Genomic DNA, 25,096 nt, shown 5'->3' with positions numbered 1-25,096 from the left:
GTTCTTGTATGTTCTTTGAAGCTAACATACCCCTTTTCTTGTACCTGTTCATTTGTTTTCTAATTTTTCTTGAATGAAACAGACTATCAGTTTTGCACAGCATTATCTTGTGAATGCATACATAATATCCTACTCCAACATCTCCAGGTAAGTAACATTTATTCAAATTTTAATGTCAATGTTTTGTACTGGTCCACAGCCTCACGACCCCAGTTTACAAACTGTCCCACAATGATTGTAATGGTTGGTCTGCCAGCCAGGGGAAAGACCTACATCTCCAAAAAGTTAACCCGATACCTAAACTGGATTGGAGTCCCAACTCAAGGTGAGTGTATGTGTTATAATGTTAATGATTAGCTCTTAGTGGCATGTATTTGGATTTGTGTTTATGTTTGTGGTATATATGTGTGCATATGTATAGCATATTAAATTATTTGCAGAATTTAGGAGATGAGATCGATAGATATATTTATTTATTTATTTATTTATTTATTTATTTATATATTTATATATTTATTTATTTATTTATTTATTTATTTATTTATTTATTTATATATATATAAAAATGCATATATATACTGTACACTACCAGTCAAAAGTTTTTGAACAGTAAGATTTTTAGCCAATGTTTTTTTTTTAAGAAGTCTCTTCAGCAAAAACAGTAAAATTTTAAAATAGTTTTACTATTTAATATAACTGTTTTCTATTTATATTTTAAAATACAATTTATTCCTGTGATTTCAAAGCTGAATTTTTATCATCATTACTCCAGTCAAGTGATCCTTCAGAAATTATTCTAATATTCTGATTTGCTGCTCAAAAAAACATTTATTATTATTATTATTATTATTTTGAAAACAGCGGAGTAGAAGAGTTTCAGGTTTCTTTGATAAATGGAAAGTTCAGAAGAACAGAATTGATCTGAAATAGAAATCTTTTGTAACAAATGTCTTATCACTTTTGATCAATTTAAAGCATCCTTGATAAATAAAAGTATTCATTTCTATAATTTCCTTCCACAAAAAAAAAAAAAAATAATGCTAATAAAAATTATACTGACTCCAAGCTTTTGAACCGTATAGTTCATAATGTTTCTTAATGATTCTTTTTCTGAGAAATGCTAACCATTGGATCTTTTTATTCATCAAAGAATCCTGAAAAAATTTACTCAACTGTTTTAAATAATTATAATAATAATAAGAAGAAGAAGAAGAAGAAGAAGAAGAGGAAATGTTTCTTGAACAGCAAATCAGCATATTAGAATGATTTCTTAAGGATCATGTGACGCTGAAGACTGGAGTAATGATGCTGAAAATTTAGCTTTGATCACAGGAATAAATTACGTTTTAAAATATTCCAAATAGAAAACCGTTATTTTAAATGGTAAAAATATTACAAAATTTTACTGTTTTTGCTGTACTTTTGATCAAATAAATGCTGGCTTGGTGAGCATAAGAGACTTCTTTAAAACATGAAAAATCTTTCGGTTCAAAAACTTTTGACTGGTAGTTTATATGCACATATTTATATACAAATATTTGCTATATGTAATATGTGTCAGCATCATTTAATATTAAATAAAAATATGAATAAATATCTGCTAACAAACTGTTTGTTTTATTTTATTATTAATTTTTTTGTTTGTTTGTTTTTGCTTTTTTGCTCATTTTTTACAGTCTTTAATTTGGGTCAGTATCGAAGGGAGGCTGTGCAGACGTACAAGAACTATGAATTTTTTCGTCCAGACAATGAAGAGGCCATGAAAATCCGCAGGTACAATACATGTTATTTAATTATGAACCCTGTCTTGTATGCATATCTATTTATTATGCATAATTTCTTTAATACATATCTGTGTATTATGTGTTCAGAGCCTGCGCCTCACATGCTCTTAAGGACATTGCTAATTACTTCACTCACTAAGGAGCAGGGACAAGTTGCAGTGAGTCAAGAATGTAATGGATAATGGTTATTCTTGTCTGTCCAAGCTACGAATGAAAGAGATAGTTGACCCAAAAATGGAAATTGTCATTGATTACTCATCCTCATGTCGTTCCAAACCCGTAAGACCTTCGTTCATCTTCAGAATACAAATGAAGATATTTTTGATGAAATCCAAGAGCTCTCTGACCCTGTATGATACTCTTGTGAAGGTCGAAGTCTGACACGGAGGAGGCCTTAAGTCCTACCTTACTACCTTTCTGGCCCTTGAACGTGGTAGTATTGTTGCTGTCTATGCAGGGTCAGAAAACTCTCTTAGATTTAATAAAAAATATCTTAATTTGTGTTCAGAAGATAAATGAAGGTCTTGGTTTGGAACGACATGAGGGTGAGTAATTAATGACAGAATTTTCATTTTTGGGTCAACTATCCTTTTTAACATTTCAAACTTCTGTATAAAACTGTCTGACTTTACACCCAATACAGCTGAGAATTTACCAGCTTAGTCTGGGATTCTCATTCTTGAGCAGTCAATGAACCATTGAGGCAAATCAATCTCTGACAAATACACTTCACAGGTATTTGATGCCACCAATACCACGAGGGAGAGAAGAGGAGTCATCATCAGTTTTGCCAAGGAGAAGGGCTATAAGGCAGGTGCAGGGTTTTGCTTATTAATCAGTGCTTCACATCTTCTGTGCATTGTATTCAATGTGATGCGTGATGCATGGGATGTAACTCAAAGACTGTAGCTTTCCCAGTTATTTTATTAAAAATGATAATTGCTGTTAAAATGATAATTATGAACTACAAGTACTAGTTTTAGCACCATGTAGTTTATATAATAAATTATATTTTTGCTAGACCTTCTCCAGTCTGGATCTAATTCAGTGTGCAGTTAAAAATATGGTGTAATTTGATGTATCAATTAATGTAAAATATCTAAACCAGAGCTTTTCCCCTAGTGAATAAAAATGTGTCAGTCCTGAGACAAAGAAGTCAGTAAACTGTTTTAATGCAGTAACATAAACTGAATAATTTATTAGATTATCGATATAGAGATGTTGAGTTAATTCAGCATGCTTGGCTTAACATCACAACACTATACTACACTGCAAAATATTGGAAAAAAGTTTGTTAAAGGAAAGACTACAGCATTTTAAAAACGTTACGTTGTTGTCACACTGTAATATTTTGTAAAATTTATGTAGAATTAATCAACCAACCTTTTATATAAAATGCTTATGTTTAGGTGTTTTTCATTGAGTCGGTTTGTGATGACCCAGAAATCATTGAGGAAAATATAATGGTAAGATTCCATGTTAAACTTTTAATATTTAAAATGTTATGAAAATTGTATGAGATTTTATCATTATTTCTGTGTTTCTGACAGCAAGTAAAACTGAGCAGCCCAGATTATGAAAACTATGACAAAGAGGAAGCGCTGGTGGACTTTCTAAAACGTATTGATTGTTACAAAATGTCTTATGTCCCCCTGGACGAAGAAAAGGACAGGTACAGTTCTGCTTAAGTCTCAAATGTAATGTGTTACGTGTATCAGTTCCAACTGTTATGGACTTACCTCACACTGTAAAAAATGACAGTAAATTTAACGGTAAAAAAACGTAAAATGCTACAGTAAAAACCTTTTTTTTTAAATGGTTAATGGTAAAAGATGGTAAAATTTACAGTGAATGACATTCCCAGAATTCCCTGTTACTTTTTTTTTCTAATTTGATGTTTGTTTGTTTGTTTGTTTGTTTGTTTGTTTTTTGTTTAAATAACCCTTTCTTCTTAGTTTTTTCTTAGCAGATTTGTACTTTAGGGTTGTATGTTGCATCTAATGTTGTTAAATGAATGTTTATTGCATTATTTCAGTTTCATGTGTGTTACCATGAAGGTGTTTAGTGTTTGTGTAAATGACACTGTGCACCTTGTGTATATATATGTTAATATTTAAAAGCTGTTTGTGATGAGCTTTGGTTCATCATGTGACTTTCTCATCACCACCTGCTTTTGGTGGTTATCAGTGTATTACAAAGGTACAAAACAGATTTCAGTGCTTCAGTAGGTTGGTACATTAACATTATATCAGTTCATGAAATTACAGTATTTACCTGTAAATTTAAGTGAAAAAAGTTGCTACCATATTGCTTACAATTAAATTCTGGCAACCACCGATGCTGCTTTTTTTACCGTAATTTTACGGGGTTTTTTTTTTTTTGTGAAAATTTCAGTGAATTTACTTCCTCCGTTCTGCCTCTCCATGTGTTTTATAGGTACCTCTCCTTCATTAAGATCTTTAACGTGGGATCCAGGTACCTCGTGAACCGCGTCCAGGATCACATTCAGAGTCGTATAGTGTATTACCTCATGAACATCCACGTCACACCACGATCCATCTATCTGAGCCGCCACGGAGAAAGTGACCTCAACCTACTGGGAAGAATCGGTGGAGACTCAGGCCTCTCTTCACAGGGCCAAAAGGTGATTGAGATCATAAACTTAAAATAAAATCTTGATCAAAGTGGATCAGTTTACAAGTGAAAAGGTCAGAGTATATCCTTGTTGAGGGTGAACATTGTACAGATTGTAAATGTCACACTGCAAAGCAAAAATAGCATTTTCACATTCAGCACTTGGGAGAGAGTCTTCAAAAACGTCTTCTTAGTATAGTTAAAAGGCCAAAATGTAGGAAAAACGAGGCGCTTTCAGACATATCTGGATTAATATGTATGTAGCCTTATTTCTTACATTAAAAGTCATGCTTTTTGTTATTTGAATCTCTCTTAAAAGCACAGATTTAGACTAGAATTGTCTGTCTTGTTGCTTAGTACGCTAAGGCTCTTGCAGAGTTCATCAGGGGTCAATCCATCAAGGACCTGAAGGTGTGGACCAGCCACATGAAGAGGACCATACAGACAGCAGAGGCACTGGGCGTCCCGTATGAGCAGTGGAAGGCACTAAATGAAATTGATGCGGTAAGTTAGTCATGCTTTGTATTACAGGTATATGCATGTGAAATGCAAATTTCAAGAATAACAGTTATACTTTGGTACATTTTAAGGGTGTATGTGAGGAGATGACGTACGAGGAGATTCAGGCAACCCATCCAGAAGAGTTTGCCTTAAGAGACCAGGACAAGTACCGCTACCGATATCCAAAGGGTGAAGTGAGTCCTAAACACAACACAACTATGTTAAAATGAGTACACTACTGGTCAGTAGTTTGGGATAATTATGATATTTAAAATTCTTTTAAAAGAAGTCTCTTATACTCATCAAGACTGCATTTATTTTAGAAAAAATACAGTAATGTTATGAAATATTATTGCAATTTAAAATAACTATTTACTGTTACTCCTGTGATGCAAAGCTGAATTTTCAGAAGCTGTTACTCCAGTCTTCAGTGTCACATGATCCTTCAGAAATCATTCTAATATGCTCATTTACTGTTCAAGAAACATTTATTTTTTTGCTGCTTAATATTTTGGGGGAAACTAAAGATGCACTCAAAACTTTGCAGTAAGTAAGAAATTAATACTTTTTTTTTATTCACAAAGGACGCACTAAATTTATCAAAAGTGACAATAAAGACATTTAAAATGTAACACCAGATTTCTATTTCAAATAAATACTTTTTATTCATCAAAGATTTATTTTTTTATTGAGCAAAGTGAAACACACAGATTGATTATTCATCAAAGAATATTACAAAATGCATCACATTTTCTACAAAACTATTGAATACCAAAAACTTTTCAACATTGGTAATAATAAGAATCATTACTTTAATATTGAGCATCAACAGTAATTAATGGATTACCAAATTGACATATTAGGATCATGTGACACTGAAGACTGAGTAATAGCTGCTAAAAATTCAGCTTTTGCATCAAAACTGTTGCTTTAAATTGTAATGAAATGTCATTACAATTTAAAACAACAGTTTTGATGCAAAACTGTTTGTAAAATTACTGTTTTTACAAACTTTGACCCTTTGAGTTTTGTCCTTTTCTGTGTTCTGCAGTCATATGAAGACTTGGTACACCGTCTAGAGCCAGTCATAATGGAGCTTGAGAGACAAGAGAATGTGCTGGTCATCTGCCACCAGGCAGTCATGCGTTGTCTATTGGCCTACTTTCTGGACAAAAGTGCAGGTCTAAACCAAAAACAACCAGCAGTTACTGTCATGGACTATGAAATGCACTTTGTCACTGTAATAGCATCTTCCATGTAATTTATATTTCTATGATTTCTCCGCAGATGATCTACCATATCTAAAATGTCCTTTGCATACTGTTCTCAAACTCACTCCATTAGCTTATGGTGAGTAGGCACAGCTATGGTTTTATTTCAAACATGGCTCCGTCCATGATTGGGGTATAATTTTGAAAATCTTGTCTTATTTTCAGTCTCAGAGAACGTTTGTGTAGATGTATTAGAGAAACAATTATGATCAAATAAACCCAGCATGAAAAGTAGCTAGTAGCATTTTGACCAGTACCACCTTCTTTACTATATTAATTAAAACCACAACATATTGTTGTTAATCTGTTAAATTATATTTAGTTAATTGAATGCAACCCTTCTACTACATGATTTTTCCATATTACATTATCCATTAAAAAAGTGCTACCTACTGTATAATATGCACGCATGTCGTGTTTTTATACCCTCCTTCCAGGATGCAAAGTGGAGTCCTTCTATTTAAACATCCAAGCAGTGAACACACACAGGGACAGACCCACAGTAAGTCATAAAACCCTATGGAATTATTACTTTTAATAGCTGATCAGTGTCTAAAAGGGATTTCTTGTTTGCATTTCAGAATGTGAATGTCGCAAGAATGCCAGAAGAAGCACTACAGACTGTACCTGAACATCTATAATCACAAACAAATCTTAATTTTGCCATTTTTGCACAGTTAATCTACATATAGGTTGTGTAAATGGGTAACAAGGTGGAAGGAAGGAATTTAAAAGCATGTAAGCATGTGTTTCCGTTAAGATTATCAAGGCTTACAAACACAAAAGTGGAATCCAAAAGTCTGAGACCACATCTGTTTTTGTTTTTTTGTCCAATTCAACTCTTCATTCAAATTTTGTGGATAATATGAATTTTTGCAAATTATATACATTTTGTATTAAATTAGAAAATGCAGAACAGAATTTTTTTTTTCTAGGGCTTTCAGACTTTTGGATTGTACTTTAGGTTTTTAAACTGAACTGTGAAAATCAAGTACTTTGTTGATGAGATTGGCATAATGTTAAAAGTTGGAATGGATATTGCAGCTAAAGATTATTTTTCCCTTTTCTTAGTTTAAAATATTTAGTTAGAACAGGTAAAATCCCTATTGTGTGAAAGTGAATAGTCTTTATTTTATTAGTTTTAATTGTATTGAAAGATCTGGGCAATAATACCCTTTTATGCATTTATAAAGTACGGTAATCAAAGGATGATTCAGTTAGTTAACAGCACCATGGACAGCAACCAAACAAATAAATCTATATTAGTCGTCACAATATCACACAAGAGCATTCTCAAGCCACTGTACTCTTCACAATTCATAATTATTATTATTTTCATGAGAGCCTTTCCAAAAACCTTGCTGAGATTTCTAGAGTAAAAATTCAGTATGCAAATATAGTGACAGTAATGCGGTTTTAGAGGAATTATGTAACGTCTGAAGGGCTTCTGGCACAGTCTTCCAAATTGTAGGCATTCACGGGTTAATGTTTTGTGGTTTTTCGTGCCCCCCAAATCCGTGGCGAGGCTCTGCGAAATTTCCAGTATGCACACGTGAAAAACTGCCCTTGAAAGCCACAAATACCTGCGCCTGATCGAAACTCATTTGTCATCATAACGAAGTTATTTTTTCAGTCTAAATGAGCATCCATCTCTCTCATGGCATTATCGTGGCCGCAGTATCATTTTTAGGATCTCTTTGGAAGGGAGGGGGCAATACTGCCTCTTTTATAAACAACTTTGTGCCGTAAAATGTGAAGTTAGTGGAAAGACCTTGCGCACTCGTCTTACGGGCAAAACAGTGGTTTTGGCTTTCCCACACAATCTGAAAGCATGGATGTTAAACTGGATTTGACTATCCACGCTGTTGTTTTTATCCTACTGACTGTTCCTTTTGGATGTGCGCATTTGGACGCGCATTCAGTCCCTCTCCAGGTATGTGTACTTGGTAATAGCATTATTATTCATTATTTTACACTTACTCAATATTTGTTCTGTGAGATTTTCCTCTGACAAGTAAAATGTAAAGTTTGTCTTGAGGGACCGATGGCTTTTTGCTCGACACAAACACTAGAAATGCGCCTCGTCAAGTTACGCGCAAAAACGCACATGCTGAAGAACCACACACCATTTAAGAATTTCTGTTCCAGTGGAATGTTAATTCTTAGAATTTTGTTTACTGTTCATAGAACCTTTCATATTGTTTTTGAATGCATTAGAAATAAGTCAAATGGAACATAGGTAAATACATCTGTTTACAATCCTTTTGGTATTCATAAGTCTTATTGTGAGCTACATTGTGTGTTCTTAAAGATGTAGTTTTTATTGTGACTTACGCTGGAATCTTGAAGTTGTAATAAAGATTCCCACTAGGTTCCAAATTATGTGAGAAATTTAAATTGTTATTCTGTACGAATTTCTTATTTCATTCCTTCTGGGATTTGATGGAGTCAAATAAGGAAAACATGAAGAAAAGGAAGGATATCATGTTGGCCTTGATAATTACTGTGTTCACATACTATGCACATAAACACAATTTTTCGTCATCATTATTTCGCAGCCCTTTTATTACCTCACACAATTTGTTTTAATAAACTGTCACACAGTAGTTTCGTTTAAAGAGTGTGCTTGAAAGTTATAGGAGCAGAGACGGATTCTTTTCCATATTTAGCTTTTTGTTTGTGTTTACAGGAGATGTGGTAATCTATTGGCACAGCAGTGAATTATGTATAAAGTTAACATCTAAAATCCTGCAGTGACCATGTGTACAGTACTGACATTTAGTTCCATTCCACCCCTTTCATGAATAACTTTGATTCAGTCTATTTCAATGTAAGATCAAGACCAAACCACTGGCATCTGAGAATACTGAGAGCGTTTCAAACTATTTTTACATTTACACCTCAAAGGTAAACTGTATTTGGTAAAGTAGTTAATCAAGTTTATATGAAGAATATGAAGTTTGTATTCATGCTTAAAGGCGAGCGCCACTAAGGAATGAGTAAAAACACAGATCTGTTTTTGTGATGCATACACTGTGACATTTATAACACCTAGCTGGAATTAATTTGTGGATAATTTTATGTGGCATACATTTATTACTTGTAATGTAAAAGTACCTGATCAGAGATGTCAAAAAAATAGCTGTAGGCCTCACGTGTTATTTTGTACATTTTAGAGACTGAGACGTCAGAGCTCAACAGCAAAACCAGCAGTAAGTATGACAGAAAAATGTTTTTGCTTTGTTCTAAACTTTAAATATTACGGTAAATGCTTTTGTTTTTTGTTTTTTTTGTTTTTGTTTTTTTTTTGCTTTACTTTGGTTTATTGTGAAATTCCATAAAGTGCCAAATAGTGGTCTAGCCTTTTGACCCATGAGTTTCATTTTAAAAATATGCACAAAGATGAATTTGATGCCTTAGAAACCAGATGTTTATTCCTATAAAACACATGAGAATGTTTGAAGCAATATGACCAGAACAGTCCAAATCTCTCACTGGGGACAGAAAGCAGAGCATAAGCAGGCTTAAATAATAATGCATGATTAAGTTATTATTTAGTTTCTTGTAGCACTACGGTGTTGCATGAAAGAGTTCTCAGATTGACTGGCTTTTCTGTAGCCAGACCAATGTGGTCTGAATCAGATTCAAGCAAACAGATTAAAATGTTTTATATCCTGAAATGTGACATCAGTTCAAAAGTCCACAGACCCTAATCGTATAAACTGTTCAATAAAGTCATGTTTTTAAACTGATGTTTTTTCAGTGTTCAATAGCAAGCTTTCAAATATCCATGTTCGTGTGTACAGCTTTTTTAAAGCCAAGATTATAAGAAAACTGAAAGATTTCAAAAAGTTCATGTCATGTTAATGTATTACTTTGGTGTTTCTTGTACCTTCAGCTCAAGGTGACGGACTACCATGTGCGATGTTCTGTACTGTCCCGCTATGCTGTAACCACAGTGGAGAGCACTGTGTGGAACCAACTCCACATTACTAAAGAAGCGGCCTTTGAGGTGGATTTATCTTCATCTGCATTTATTTCCAACTTCACCATGTGAGTCAAAAATCACACCATGTTCTTTGTCATTCTGGCTGTCGAATTTGTTTAAAAGCAGTGAAACTGCAAATTGAGTATCGCTTGGCTTAAGTTTGAAGTTTTCCGCGAATAGACACAGCAGGTTTAAAATTGTACTAATGATTTGTTCATGTGGAAAGGGGATTTTTTTAATGCTTGGATCAGAAATAATTAAAAGATTACTCACTCAAATGTTCACTCAAAAGTTCTATCATCATTTACTTGCCCACATGTAGTTTCAAAAATTACTTCCTTCTCTGTTCTTTTGTTAAATGTGAGAAAGACATTTTTAATAACAGTTGTACTTTTCAAGGCAGTTACAAAAATGAAAACTTTCAAGCTGTTAAAAATAACACAAAAACACCATGAAATTATCGTAAGTGACCAGTGTTTGGGAAAGTTACTTTTAAAATTAATGCATTACAATACTGCATTACTCACAAAAAAGTACTCTCAAAAAAACCCTTTCTCACCGAAAGTAAAATGCATAAGCCCTAGGACAGGAGACTTGTCAGTCAATAAATGGGAAAACAAAGTAACTGGCGTTACTTATATGAAAAAGTAACTCAGATATTTTCTTGTCAATTAAAAATTTTTTTAGTTACTTGAAAAAGTAATCTGATTTCGTAACTTGCATTACTTGTAATGTGTTACCCCAATGCTGAAAGTAACACACTATTTTCTAAATCTTCTGAAGCCTTATGTGACCCTGGACCACAAAACCAGTCATAAGTAGCACAGGCATAATTGTATGCGGTTGTATACATTGTATGAGTCAAAATTATCGATTTTTCATTTAGGACATTAAACAAAGATATTTTGTAAATTTCCTACTGTAAATATATCAAAACTTATTTTTTGATTAGTAATATACATTTCTAAGAACTTCAAGACTTTAAAGACGATTATCTCAAAGTTTTGATTTTTTTTTGCACCCTCAGATTTACAAATAGTTGTATCTTGGCCAAATATGAACAACAAACCATACATCAATGGAAAGCTTATTTATTCAGCTTTCAGATGATGCATAAATCTCCATTTTAAAAAAACTGACCCTTATGACTGGTTTTGTGGTCCAGGGTCAAACATAATAGCTATGTGTGACAAACTTATATTTAAGTCAAAAATTACAGTGTCTGGCTTCCTTGGCACATTCATGAGAAAAGTAGCAATGTCCAATGAATGAACAATTCATTCTTTTTGAGTTAAAGTCAATTAGTCAGATGGTCTAGTTCATAAACTGTAAATGATTTATTCATAAATTGGAGTGATCTGTTCATCTCACTGACTCACCGACTGGAACTCGCATTGGAAAGGACGCTCAAATGGAGCAGCAAATTGACAGGAAAAAAAAATTATGAACATGAAGGACTTAGTGAAGCAATCATATTTGTTCCCCAGAATAACAGTTCTGTAAACGTCTTTTCCCAAAAATGAATGTTAAATACAAATAATTTCCCACAAATAAGGCTCCATAACAGCTTGATAAAGCACACAGGGGCTGGATTTGGAAGCGGACGTGGGTCAAAAGCAAAGAACGTTGAGGGTAGATGAATAGCAGGCTTTGTCAAGAAAACTCAGAAAGCTAATAGAGAAAGTGACGAGAACTGGCTCTGTTCACTCAGCAGAGTTTACCAAGGCATATGGCCAAGGTACACACGCTCACACATTTACGTGCACATAAATACACACACATGCGTGAAGAATGCACTCATGTATCCATCAACAAAGCAGGGCTTCAAATTTCAGTGTACATTGCAGACGTATATACACACCCTAAAAGAATCACACAAATACAGACAGAAACTTCCATCAGGCTCTGTACTTTTTCAAAGGGCTGCGGCAAATGTGTTTCTTTCGTGCAGTAGCATTTGTTCAACTGTGACTGAGAGCTCTGTGTTCAGTGTCACATGTACAGCCATCCCAGACCTCTCAGTGCCACACATACATACAGGCGCCTCATTTTCCACTGTGCCTTAAACTGTCCATTCACCCTGCTCGTATTCAAACAAGCTCTTTTTCAAGGCTGCTGGTTTATTTTGGTTGGTTCTTGTTGACTTTTATTTAAATGTATTTGCTTATAGGGGCTGACCTTGATTTAGCATTTTCTCTCTTTGACCCTCATGTAAAGACACAAAGAGAGTATGGATAGCTTTGGGTGGGTGAACTCCCGAGCGTTTAGCCAGGGGAAATGTTCCTGAATTGAGAGTTCAGGGGATTTTGTAATTGCTGTGATTGCAAGAGTTACTCAGTAATAACATTTTGTGAGGGAAATTACATTTTATTTTTGTCACGAGGCATTTCCCCTATGATAATGTTTTTAATTAAAGGGATAGTTCATCCAGAAATTACTCACCCTCATGTTGTTTCAAACCTGTAAGACCTTCGTTCATCTTCGGAACACAAATTAAGATATTTTTGATGAAATCAGAGAGCTTTCTGACGCTGCATAGACAGCGGCCAGAAAAGTGGTAACAACATCAATAAAATAGTCCATGTGACATCGGTGGTTTATTTTACTTTTTCTGTGCAAAGAAAACTAAATTAATGACTTTATTCAACATTTTTTTTCTCTTCGTTGTCAGTCTTTGATGCGTGTTCACAAGTTAATTAAATATCTATCTTAATAAAAGTACAAATTAAATGTCCTAATTTGTGTTTTGAAGATGAATGAAGGTCTTTCAGGTTTGGAAATACATGAGTAATTAATGATAGAAGTTTTATCTCTGGGTGAACTATCCCTTTAAGAAATATAATTATAATTGTGAGAAATGAAGACATTATTACAAGAAAAAGTTGCCATTAGTTATAAAATTGCAGTTATAAGAAATAGTCACAATTTCTGTAGGAGCGATAAAGTACATGAGATATAAAGTCACATTTTGAGATATAGTCACAATTGCAACAAAATATTTTAATTGTTTTACCAAAATATGAGGGATCATACAAAATGCATGTTATTTTTTTGTTTTTTGATACTGACCTGAATAAGCTATGTCACATAAAAGATGTTTACATATAGTCCACAAGAGAAAATAATAGTTGAATTTATAAAAATGACCCTGTTCAAAAGTTTACATACGCTTGATTCTTAATACTGTGTTGTTACCTGAATGATCCACAGCTGTGTTTTTATGTTTAGTGATAGTTGTTCATAAGTCCCTTGTTTGTCCTGAACAGTTAGTTCAGAAAAATCCTTCAGGTCCCACAAATTCTTTGGTTTTTCAGCATTTTTGTATATTTGAACCCTTTCCAACAATGACTGTATGATTTTGAGATCTATCTTTTCACACTGAGGACAACTAAGGGACTCATATGCAACTATTACAGAAGGTTGAAATGCTCATTGATGCTGCAGAAGGAAAAACGATGCATTAAGAGCCAGGGGTAAAAACTTTTTGAATTTAACTTATTTTGTCTTCTGGGAAAGATGTAACTATCTTCTGTAGCTTCAGAAGGGCAGTACTAGATGAGACAAATATTATATTTAGGCAAAATAAGTAAAATGTACACATCTCCATTCTGTTCAAAAGTTTACACCCCTGGCTCTTAATGCATTGTTTTTCCCTCTGCAGCATCAGTAAGCATTTGAACCTTCTAATAGTTGCGTATGAGTCCCTCAGTTGTATTCAGTGTGAAAAGATGGATCTCAAAATCATACAGTCATTGTTGGATAGGGTTCAAATACACAGAAAAATGCTGAAAAACCAAAGAATTTTTGGGATCCGAAGTATTTTTCTGAGGAACAGCGGGCAGTTTAACTGTTCAGGACAAACAAGGGACTATCACCTAAAAAAAAAACAAAAAAAAAAAAACACACACACACAGCTGTGGATCATTCAGGTAACAACACAGTATTAAGAATCAAGTGTATGTAAACTTTTGAATGGAGTCATTTTTATAAATTCAACTATTATTTTCTACTGTGGGCTATATGTAAACACATTTTATGTGAAATATCAGGTCATATATTCAGGTCAGTACTAAATAAAAAATAACATGCAGTTTGCATGATTTCTTTTTATTTTGGTAAAATAATTAACATTTTGCAGATTCTGCAGGGTGTATGTAAACTGTATAAAGTCACATTTTGAGATATAGTCACAACTGCAACAAAGTCACTAACTATAAAGTCAGAGCTGTAACAGATAAAATCACGTTATGAAACAAATGAAAAAGTCACAACTGTAAGGTGTAAAGTCACATTATGAGACAAATGTGAGATGTAAGTTGCAATTATGAGAATGTTTTTGTGAATGGGATGTTTATAAACCAGTGAGAAGTGGTTTTGCCATCAGTATATCATGAAATGAGATGTATGAGCTAGACTGTGTGATAATTATCAAACAAGATATTTATGCTTTCTGCTCTGATTTGTCTTTATTTCCAGCACCTCAAATGGTAAGGTGTATGTGGCTGAGGTGAAGAGGAGAACTGACGCCAGGAAGATCTATGACACCGCTAAGAAGCAGGGGAAAACGGCAGGACTTGTTGCTACTAAGTCAGTCTAAATTCTGTTTAACACCTTCTCCACTGGGACTTGCTTTTGGCAGAATCCCAGTGTGCAGACATCCACTAAAAATTGCAATAGGCGGTTTCATGTACTTTTCAGCTTTGACTTAACAAACATGCTGTTTTGGAAATGAATGTGTTGACAAAAATCCCTACAGTGCTTCTCATACAGTTGCCGATGTTTCAAAAAATAAATATTTTTGGGTTGAATCATTGTTAAAGTAAATCAAGGTGAAATGTTATAACTTGACAAACACTTTATTCAATATACCATGAAGAACTGGAAACTGACTTCTAACTTCCGTTGTATTCCAAAGGGAACGTGAGATAGAGAAGTTCCGTGTAGCAGTCAACGTGCCTCCTGGGACTCGCGCCTCCTTCTCTTTGACTTATGAGGAGCTGTTATCACGACGGCTTGGCCGTTATGAGCTGTCTCTGGGTCTACGGCCTGGACAACCCGTGCAGAACATCTCCCTGGACGTTAGCATATCAGAGCGGACAGGCATCAGCTTTATCAAAGCTCTGCCACTGCGAACTAGCCGACTGCTCACCAACAATGTTCACGGTACCTTATAAAAGAACCATTTCTCTAACACTCCAGAACAAAAAGTATATGGTTTCACTCTTTCTTACTGATCTTTCAGCAGATGCAGATCCTCCTCCATCAACTAAGGTCCAGCAGAGTCCTTACTGTGCACATGTGCGCTACACTCCCACCATTCAGCAACAGAAAAACATCTCCCCCAGAGGTCTCAATGCAGACTTCATCATTCAGTATGACGTGGAGCTCAAAGACCCCATGGGGGACATCCAGGTCTTCATACTAACGTATCTGATTGCTGGTAGCGGAATAGGTCCTAGTGTAGCATTGTAATGTTTTCTTTTGTTTTTTTCTTCAGGTGGATGATGGCTACTTTGTTCATTACTTTGCACCTCGAGGACTTCCTGTAGTTCCTAAAGATGTCATCTTCGTCATTGACATCAGCGGCTCTATGATTGGCACAAAAATCAAGCAGGTAGCATTTCAGCCAGCTCAAAACCACAGCTTGTTGAGAAAAAGATGAAGAACACTGAATGATGTATTTCTCCACTGTTTTACATCAGACTAAAGCAGCCATGACCACCATACTGAGTGACCTACGTGAGGGAGATTACTTCAATCTCATCACTTTCTCAGATAAGGTCCACACCTGGAAGAAAGGCCGCACTGTACGCGCCACACGGCAAAATGTGCGGGATGCCAAGGAATTTGTCAGGAAGATAATCGCAGAGGGCTGTGGGTGTTTCTTCTGTATCTGTACCTTTATTGTGAAAAAAAAAACAAAAAAACATTTCACTTCATATATAATAATTATTGATACATAATCAAAATAATACAACATGTTTTTAGTGCCACGTTAAAAGATAAAGAAATCTAAAATTATGAGATTAAAGTCGAAATATTTTGTGGATAATGTCAAAATTACAAGAATAAAGTTGAAATGTTTTGAGAATTAAATCGTAGCAATTAAAGTTATAGCCTAATATTTTAAGAGTATAACCTGTACATGCAAATGGCCCAGATTGGGAGCACCAGGAGAAGTTGTCAGGCCACTGGAATTTATTTGAATACATGTGGGAATATAGGCAGAAATCCTACCATGTGTTATACTCGCAGGGACAATAAGCTTGAAAATAATATTTCACGTCTTCAGTTGCATTCATTTATGCCTTTGTAGTACACCAGCCACCCGTTAATAGCAATAAGCTTTGTGCTTTTGCTACTTTTTATATAAAACAAGGTCTCAGCTTTCAAAATCTGGAAGTTTCATAGCGAAATACAAATGAAATACAATGTGTCTTGCAATGTGTTTTTAATGTGGCGGGACAGATCGCTGTAATCATGTGAATCAGTCGTCTTTTCATTAAATTATACTGTCTTCTGACAATTCCACCACCTACTCCGCAAAAGCGTTTGTGGCATCCAATCTTTCATTCCTCACATGTATTTAATAAAAAACAAAAATAAAACGTTCTGTAGGTTAATGTGGACTCCAACTTGTTAACGTAAGTTACATTGTTGTCTTTTCTGCGGTATATAAGTGACCATTCACAACCTGTTTTTTCACGGTATAATACAGTAATGATTACATATCATTCATGATTTGTAATATGGCAGACACCCACAATAATTTTGTGCTTTGTTGCTTTTAATATAATACAGCTCAGCTTTCAAATTCTGTCAGTTTGACTTTTTTTTTTTTTCAAAACACTTCGACTTTATTTTCTAATTTTGACTTTATTCTCATAAATTTGACTTTATTGTCAAAATATTTTTACTTTAATCTCGTAATCGTATTTATTTATTTTATTTTTTTTTCATTTTTTAACAAGGCACTAAAACGGCGTTGTAAAAAACATATTAGCAACTGAAATACAGTACATTTAATAACACTTGCAAATGTGTATATGTAACTACATATTAAGACATATGAATGATACTGATGATTTCATTGACCTTAAAGAGATAGTTCACCCAAAAATGAAAATTACCCCATGATTTACCCCCTTAAGCCATCCTAGGTGTATATGACTTTCTTCTTTCAGATGAATACAATCGGAGTTATATTAAAAATGTCCTGGCTCTTCCAAGCTTTATAATGGCAGTGAATGGCTGTTGATAAAAAGTACCCCACATGGCGCCGGTGGGTTACTGATACATTTGTGTAAGAAAAATATCAATATTTAAAACTTCATGAACCATAATCTCTAGCTTCCGCTAACTGTTGTATGCATGTTCACGAGAGAGTGGTGTTCCAGTGGATGATGTATGCGTATGTAGGCGTAGCGTAAGCTTGAGACTTGAGATTAAATCGCCATGGAAATACTGTAATAAACTCTTTTTTATCTATTGACACCAGGGACAAACATCAATGCAGCTCTACTGTCTGCCGCCCAGTTGCTAAATCCGTCCTCACACTCATCTTCATCCACTGCAACTTCATCTCACCGTGTTCCCATGATCATCTTCCTGACTGATGGAGAAGCCACTATCGGGGGAGACAGAACCAGATGCAATTCTGCGCAATGCACAGAATGCATTGGGTTTAGCTTCATTGTTTGGCCTAGCCTTTGGCGATGATGCTGATTTTCCAATGTTGAGAAGGCTGGCATTGGAGAATCGGGGTGTGGCTCGGATGGTAAGTGGCCCTTCTACAGCTATGCCAATACAAGAAAAGTTCTGACATTTTTATAAAGACAGTCACTTGTTTTATTCCTAAGTTTTTAAACAAATCAGTTGAGTGAACAATTCAATGACTCAGTAAAATAAAACTAGTCACTTGTTTTATTCCTGAATAAATCTTTTTTTTTTTTATTAATTTGTTAAATGAATGATTTACATTAAATTATGTGTAAATGAAATTATAATAAACAATATTTCAATCAGTTTGTTGTTTTTTAGGTATATGAGGATGACGATGCAGCTGTCCAGTTGAAAGGTTTCTACGATGAAGTCGCCAGCCCTCTGCTTTCAGATATCCAGCTGTCCTATCTAGATGATCAAGTGTACGATATCACTCGCTCTCTGTTCCCCAACTACTTCCAGGGCTCTGAATTGGTAGTCACGGGACGACTTAAGCCAGGTACACAGGATCTAAAAGTTACGCTAACAGCAAACGATTCGAAGCAGAAAGTCAAGGTGGAGAATGAGCTACCGTTGGCCAAAGCAGTTGTAAATGTCACAGAACCGTCTCTGGGCTGTACACAGGCACTGGATGGCATTCCCAGCATTGTGCGTCGGCTCTGGGCTTATTTCACAATCAAAGAGTTGCTCTTGGCTAAAATGAACACCTCGGATGTGTTCGCACAACGTCTTCTTGTAGACAAAGCCACCAATCTTTCACTGAAGTACAATTTTGTAACACCAGTCACATCATTGGTTGTGATCAAACCAGATATTGATGAACCAGAACCTACTGTTGGTTCTCCTGTTGTGGCTACTACTAGCAAGACGACGACTAGTACCGTAGCAGGTTCTACAAACGTGACGAATCAGACCTCTCACGCTGTACTTAAAATATCTTCCACATCTGCAATGGGACACAAAAAATCCAGCTCGTTCTCACCTCCAAAAACAAGCAAACCGCCTGTCACCAAATCTGTACGAGCACATCCACCACCCTCAGGGCTTCACACCACAGGTCGACCACCTAACACTTCTGTCTCCCTAAATAAAACAAACCCTCCACCGTCACCTAAGAAGACCACTATAGGACCACTTAAGACCACATCCAACCCACTTTCCAGCAAGCCCTCCTCTTCGCTTACCAGCACCATGAAAACCACACCAGCCTTGGCTAAGATTTCAAACACACTTCCTAGTACAGTGAAAACCACTTCTTCCTCTCTTCTAGTCAAAAGCACAATGCTAACCACCTTAGTCAAAACTGCACCATCTGTGGTGAAAGACTCTCCCTCAGACACCGAGAACTCTACTACCTCAGGACCCACAACACTTGAGCAGGGTCAACAAATATTAACCTCCACAGCATCTACCACAGATGCTAATTCAGACATTCAGGTTGAACTGGAAGTGGCCACACTGATGGCTCCTTCGTTTCTGCCAATGCCAGGAATGACAGATGCACCGAAGTTGTGGGAAGCCTCACGCTTTCTGGGTGAGTTCCTTTGAAGGAGCATAAGATGATATTTTTAGCCACAATTTTAGTAGGTTTGTGTTCTTTGAATGTCACCTATATTATAAACGAATAACCAAAGTACCACTGAATATAATAGTAATTTCTGTGTCCTCTATTTTCCATTCTTCTCTATCCATCAGATGTGTCTTCATCCATCCAGATTGAGAGTAGAGGTAATGCAGTCCATATTATTTTCATTCTACTTTTGTATAGACATCGTATGTGTCCACTAGGGCAGATTAAGTAGCGCTGAACATGCATCTACAATTCATTCTCTATAGCTGCGTACATTTGACAAGGTCCCTATGCAGTGTTCACTGCTCTTCCAAAGGTATCAAAATGTGTGTTTGGTTTGTCACACAATCTTGCACACAACTGTGTACAATCCATATCTGGAACATATTAAACTGAATAATAATGCTGGAAACTCCTTTTTACGTTACTGTACTTTATACAACAGTTCTTTGTGGTCCTCGAATCTGATTGGCTGAGAGGAGTGCAATATTCTAGTGATATCAAAACTCCAACTTTTTCATTGTTTGTATTACTTTACTCACAATATTTCTCACAGCGAGTGTCATGGTGGACGCCCAAATCCATTAACATTTTATATATAATGCTGTTTTTGTGTCACGGAATGTAGTTTTTTAGGTAAGAGCATACTTGGTTAGACGTTAAATATGCGTATTGTTAATAAAGATAACATCTTTTTTTATAATTTACTTCAACATTTTTGGTGATGTGAGCTCCAAGACCAGCAACAGCTGTTCAGTGCTCATGAACCCGCTGAGAGCAGCCTTACCTCAGCCAGATCTTCTGGAATTTGCTGCTGGATCTGATGTCTCTATAGCGGTTAAACAAGAGATATAATTCATTTTGGGTAAATCTAACAGGCAGTCTTTCAAATAGTTTTGGTTGAGGGCAAAATCTCATCACATCATATTTTTTGTAACCTTAATGCTGTCTGTTGTGTCTTATTGCGTTGATACAACAGTTTGACGGCACGGGTGCATAAATACTTATCACACTCGTAGCCATGCGATATGGCTGTATATCAGGTTTATGTGATTACCTACAGCCAAATCACAGCTGTGCTGATATACAGTCATATCGCACTGCTGCTCGTTTGATATTGCTCATTTAAGTATTGGAATGATGCGCAGTGATTGGTTTCCCTCTACACTTTCTTTTGAAGTGTTCCTTTATTTTCTGTGCTATTTAAACCACACATGTAGGCTCTCCTAGGACTAGAATTTCACTTAAGATGGCAGTATATACTATTAACTCCACTTTGCAGGGCACGTACAGTCAAAGGAAATGCACCTTATTGTGGGATTGAAAGCGGAGTAAATACTGAGTGTGCCAAAAATTTGGAAAACGTTCAACTTTATGCTGTTGACAGGAGGAAAACAAAGTGGCAGCCATAAAGCTGAGTGGACACATACGGTCAAGGTGACATTAGCGTAAAGGTGTAGCTTCTGATTGTGTGTTTCTTAATCTTTTATACAGATATTGCACTTCTTAAAGGTAAGTAATGCGTTTTCAAGTACTAAATCAGACACTGATACCAAATATAAACAATAACTGCCTAAACATAAATCAGTTCAAGCCAAAGCTGCATCATTATGATGTTATTTTGCAGATTATGACACAGCACACGACTACGACTATGACTACAGCATCCATTATGAGTCATGTGAGTTAAAAACATTACAAGTTTTGTTTGGTCTACTTTTCAGCTACTAGGAATTATTGTTATGTAAGTATTTGTTGGATTTGTTGATTTTTCTTTTAGATTTAGATTCTGATACTGAGGTGTCAGGTAAGCACTTCATTTATCAATTCATAACCACTGTATGTCAGTAATAAACGTTCAGAAATATAGTGTATTTATTAATTTGTAATAAAAAGCACAATTCAATTTCAGCAGACCCAGATAACCAACCCAGTTTAAGTTCAATTAGATTCTCCTCCTCAGGTATGACTCAAGGACACAATCTCATGAAATACTCTATTTTTCCTTACTCCTTTAGCCATTTTTTTCTAATTTAAAGTTGAACACAAAATTATAATCTCTTAGACATGATGTATTAACATACATTAACATATTTTGTGTCTCTGAAAGTGGATGGAGACCCACATTTTGTCGTTCAGCTCCCAAAGCTCCATCAGAACTTGTGTTTTACCATTGATGGCAGGGCTGATGATATACTGCGTCTTCTTGAGGACCCTGACAAAGGTGGTTTTATGTTTTTACATCCAATATATACACTACAAGTCAGAAGTTTTTGAATGGTAAGATTTGACATGATCCTTCAGAAATCATTCTAATATGCTGATTTGCTGTGTTATCAATATTTAAAACAGTTGAGTACATTTTTTCAGGATTCTTTGATGAATAGAAAGATCCAAAGATCACCATTTATCTGAAATAAAATGTTTTTGTTATACACTGTATTATACACTATACCATTCAAAAACTTGGAGTCAATATTATTTTTGGCAGGGAAAGAAATTATAGAAATAAATACTTTTATTTAGCAAGAATGCTTTAAATTGATCAAAAGTGGTTATAAAGACAATTAAATCAGAATATTAGAATGATTTCTGAAGGATCATGACTGGAGTAATGATGCTAAAAATTAGCTTTGAAATCACAGAAATAAATTACATTTTAAAATATATTCAAATAGAAATCAGTTATTTAAATTGTACTGCATTTGCTGTACTTTGGATCAAATAAATGTAGGCTAGGTGAGCAGAAGAGAAAAATCATACTATTCAAAAACATTTGACTGGTAGTTTAGCCTAAAAATCTAAACCAAAAAAGCATGAGATGTTAAGATACTCTTTTAAAATAATTGATGTCGCTTGTTCCTGTTTTATACCGTTAGGCATTGTTGTGGATGGGCATTTAATGCTGGCTCCTCCTAAGGAGGGGCTGGAGAATCGTACTCGTACCTTCTTCGACAGGATTTCCATCATTGCTGCCAAAGGTGCCATTGTGATCACATTAACACTGGACTTAGTACAAGTGCAAGTGGATGGGAAAGAAACTGAGATGCTACCCACCAATCAGAGAGGATCTGTGGAGCGACACGGTGTGAAAATCATGGTTGAAGAGCACCACAGCTGTTGGATTGAGCTCGGGGTTGGTGTACAGTTCCTCATTCTCTTCCATCGCTACGACCATCCCAAATACTTTCAAATGGAGCACCTGGGCTTCTATATTGCCAATGGAAAGGGGCTTTCTCATCTCACGCAAGGGCTGTTGGGTAGGTAACACCATTTTTTTTTTTTTTTTAAACCTTATTCAGTGAGATGTTTTTCAGCTGTATTTTGAGGATTTGAATGGGTGTTTATTTTCAGGCCAGTTTCAGCATACCCATATGAAGGTCATAAGGGTTTCAAAGGATCAAGCTGGATTCCATCATGCACAAACAAATAAGAACACTTCACTGACCATGGGCTTGCTAAAGAAAGGAGACGAGCATTTTCCTGTCACTCTACAAGACAAAAATCTGAAGGACTCAACCAGGAAGCGACACTCAGCTCATTGTTGGGTAGTGCCAAAGGTGGATGTAGAGAGACTTCTGGGCCAGTCATATGAGAGCTATGTCGTGGATCGCCAATAGATAACCTTCATACCACATCTACAGAGTTACAAAAGGTACAGAAAAGACACTGGAACTTGAATCTATTGATTTTGACAGTGCAAAAACATCTGATGGGGGAGACACTAAGAATATACACAAGCTGTGATGAACTGAAGGATGTTTCAACAAGCATTGACTGGTCCAAATATTTGCATTTGAACATAACGGTACACTACCGTTCAAAGGTTTGTGGTCGGGAAGATTTGTATTGTTTTTGTATTCTGCAAGTACGCATTCGAATGACCAGAAGTGATGGTAAGGACGTTTATAATGTTACAAAAGATTTCTATTTCAAATAAAAGAAATTGAGTTTAGGAATCCTCGAAAAAAAAATCCCTAAAGACTGGATAAATGGCTTTGCCATCACAGGAATAAATTATATTTTAATATATATTAAAATAGAATTAGAATGACTTTAAAATTCTAGCCATATTTACAAAAAAACTGTCTATACTGTTTTCAATAGAATTGTAGTATATATCAGTGCATTTTTATTAGTAAATTAACTATTTAATAAAATTATTTTATTTTATACAACAGTTCTGGTCCTCAAATCTGATTGGCTGAGAGGAGTGTGATATTCTAGTTATATCAGAACTCTGTTTTGTATCATTACGCTATTACGCTTGAGTGTAGTTTCAGACTCCCAAATCCACTATAATTTTATATATAATGCTGTTTTTGTCACGGAATGTAGTTTTAAATTTTTTTAGGTGAGAATGTGCGTGTTTAGACTTAAGATATGTGGTTTGTTAATAAAGACAACATCTATTTTAATATTAGCTTTGATGTTTTTGAAGATGTGAGCTCCAGGGCCGTCAACAGCTGTTCAGTACTCATGAACCCTTGAGAGCAGCCTTACTTCGGCCAGATCTTCTGGAATTTACCACTGGCTTTGATGTCTCTATAGTGGTTAAACAGCTATAATTTGTTTTGGGTAAATCTAACAGACAGTTTTTGTTCTCATTAATCAGTTATTTGTTCCAAAGCAAATAGTTTTGGCCGAGGGCAAAATCTCATCATGTTAGATTATTATTATGTAACTTTAATGCTGTATGTTGTGTCTTATGTATTTATGCGCTTGTGCCGTCATAGCAGAGTGTGAAATTTAATGTTATCTTTGGGATGAGATGATAAAAAACATTCACAGTAATCATGTTTTCCAATCTTCCAGTTAGTTCGCATAAATATGTACACTACCAGTCAAAAGTATTTGAACAGTAAGATTTTTAATGTTTTTTTTTAAAGAAGTCTCTTCTGCTCAACAAGCCTGCATTTATTTGATCAAAAGTACAGCAAAAACATTACTTTTTACTATATTATATACTATTTTACATTTTATATTATTATTTTACAATATTTTTACTATTTAAAAGTACTGTTCTATTTGAATATATTTTAAAATGTAATTTTAGTCCTGTGATCAAAGCTATTTTCAGCATAATACTTCAGAAAACATTCTAATATGCTGATTTGCTGTCCAAGAAACATAAATTTATTATTATTATTTTTAATATTATTTAAAACAGTTGTTTTTTTTTTTCAGGATTCTTTGATGAACAGAAAGATGAGAATTTATCTGAAATAAAAAATTTAGACAACATTATACCATTCAAAACCTCACCAGTACAAATTTTCAGTATAAATTCAGTCAGTATACATTTTTTTGGAAGTTATAGAAATTAATACTTTTATTTAGCAAGGATGCTTTAAATGTATCAAAAGTGATGCTAAAGACATTTACAATGCTAGAAAAGATTTTATTTCAGATAAATGCTGTTCTTCTGAACTTTCTATTTATCAAAGAAACCTGAAAAAAATGTACTCAGCTGTTTTTAACGTAATAATAATAAATGTTTTTGAGCAGCAAATCAGAATATTAGAATGATTTCTGAAGGATCATGTGACTGGAGTAAAGATGCTAAAAAAAATTCAGCTTTGAAATCACAGAAATACAGTTATTTTAAATCGTAAAAATATTTCCT

General features: G+C 34.9%; 2 protein-coding genes across 2 annotated transcripts in view; both read left to right on the top strand.

The window, feature by feature from the left end:
• Positions 1–9,360, top strand: part of pfkfb1 (6-phosphofructo-2-kinase/fructose-2,6-biphosphatase 1) — a 38,566-nt gene extending 29,206 nt beyond the window's left edge. The window contains 14 exon segments of the mRNA XM_051097254.1: positions 200–325; positions 1,677–1,773; positions 1,872–1,914; positions 1,916–1,942; positions 2,520–2,594; positions 3,194–3,250; positions 3,335–3,456; positions 4,221–4,428; positions 4,776–4,922; positions 5,009–5,113; positions 5,971–6,100; positions 6,207–6,269; positions 6,628–6,692; positions 6,772–9,360. Of these exon segments, the coding sequence (XP_050953211.1) occupies positions 200–325; positions 1,677–1,773; positions 1,872–1,914; positions 1,916–1,942; positions 2,520–2,594; positions 3,194–3,250; positions 3,335–3,456; positions 4,221–4,428; positions 4,776–4,922; positions 5,009–5,113; positions 5,971–6,100; positions 6,207–6,269; positions 6,628–6,692; positions 6,772–6,831 (1,325 nt within the window). The 3' untranslated portion in view covers positions 6,832–9,360.
• itih6 (inter-alpha-trypsin inhibitor heavy chain family member 6) lies at positions 8,022–23,888 on the top strand. The gene is given in 19 exon segments (XM_051097301.1): positions 8,022–8,123; positions 9,367–9,402; positions 10,089–10,243; positions 14,655–14,765; positions 15,094–15,341; positions 15,421–15,590; positions 15,676–15,792; positions 15,881–16,052; positions 17,677–17,810; positions 17,812–17,955; positions 18,219–19,434; positions 19,596–19,628; positions 20,965–20,982; positions 21,098–21,151; positions 21,251–21,277; positions 21,383–21,433; positions 21,581–21,694; positions 22,350–22,730; positions 22,825–23,888. Coding segments are annotated over 19 exon segments (3,549 nt in total). The 3' UTR covers positions 23,091–23,888.
• Positions 23,889–25,096: the final 1,208 nt, after the last annotated feature.

Source organism: Labeo rohita, chromosome 23 (assembly GCF_022985175.1).
Source record: "Labeo rohita strain BAU-BD-2019 chromosome 23, IGBB_LRoh.1.0, whole genome shotgun sequence".
Taxonomy (NCBI): domain Eukaryota; kingdom Metazoa; phylum Chordata; class Actinopteri; order Cypriniformes; family Cyprinidae; genus Labeo; species Labeo rohita.
Note: the sequence above shows the minus strand (reverse complement) of the source record. Positions and strands in the feature narration are given on the sequence as shown.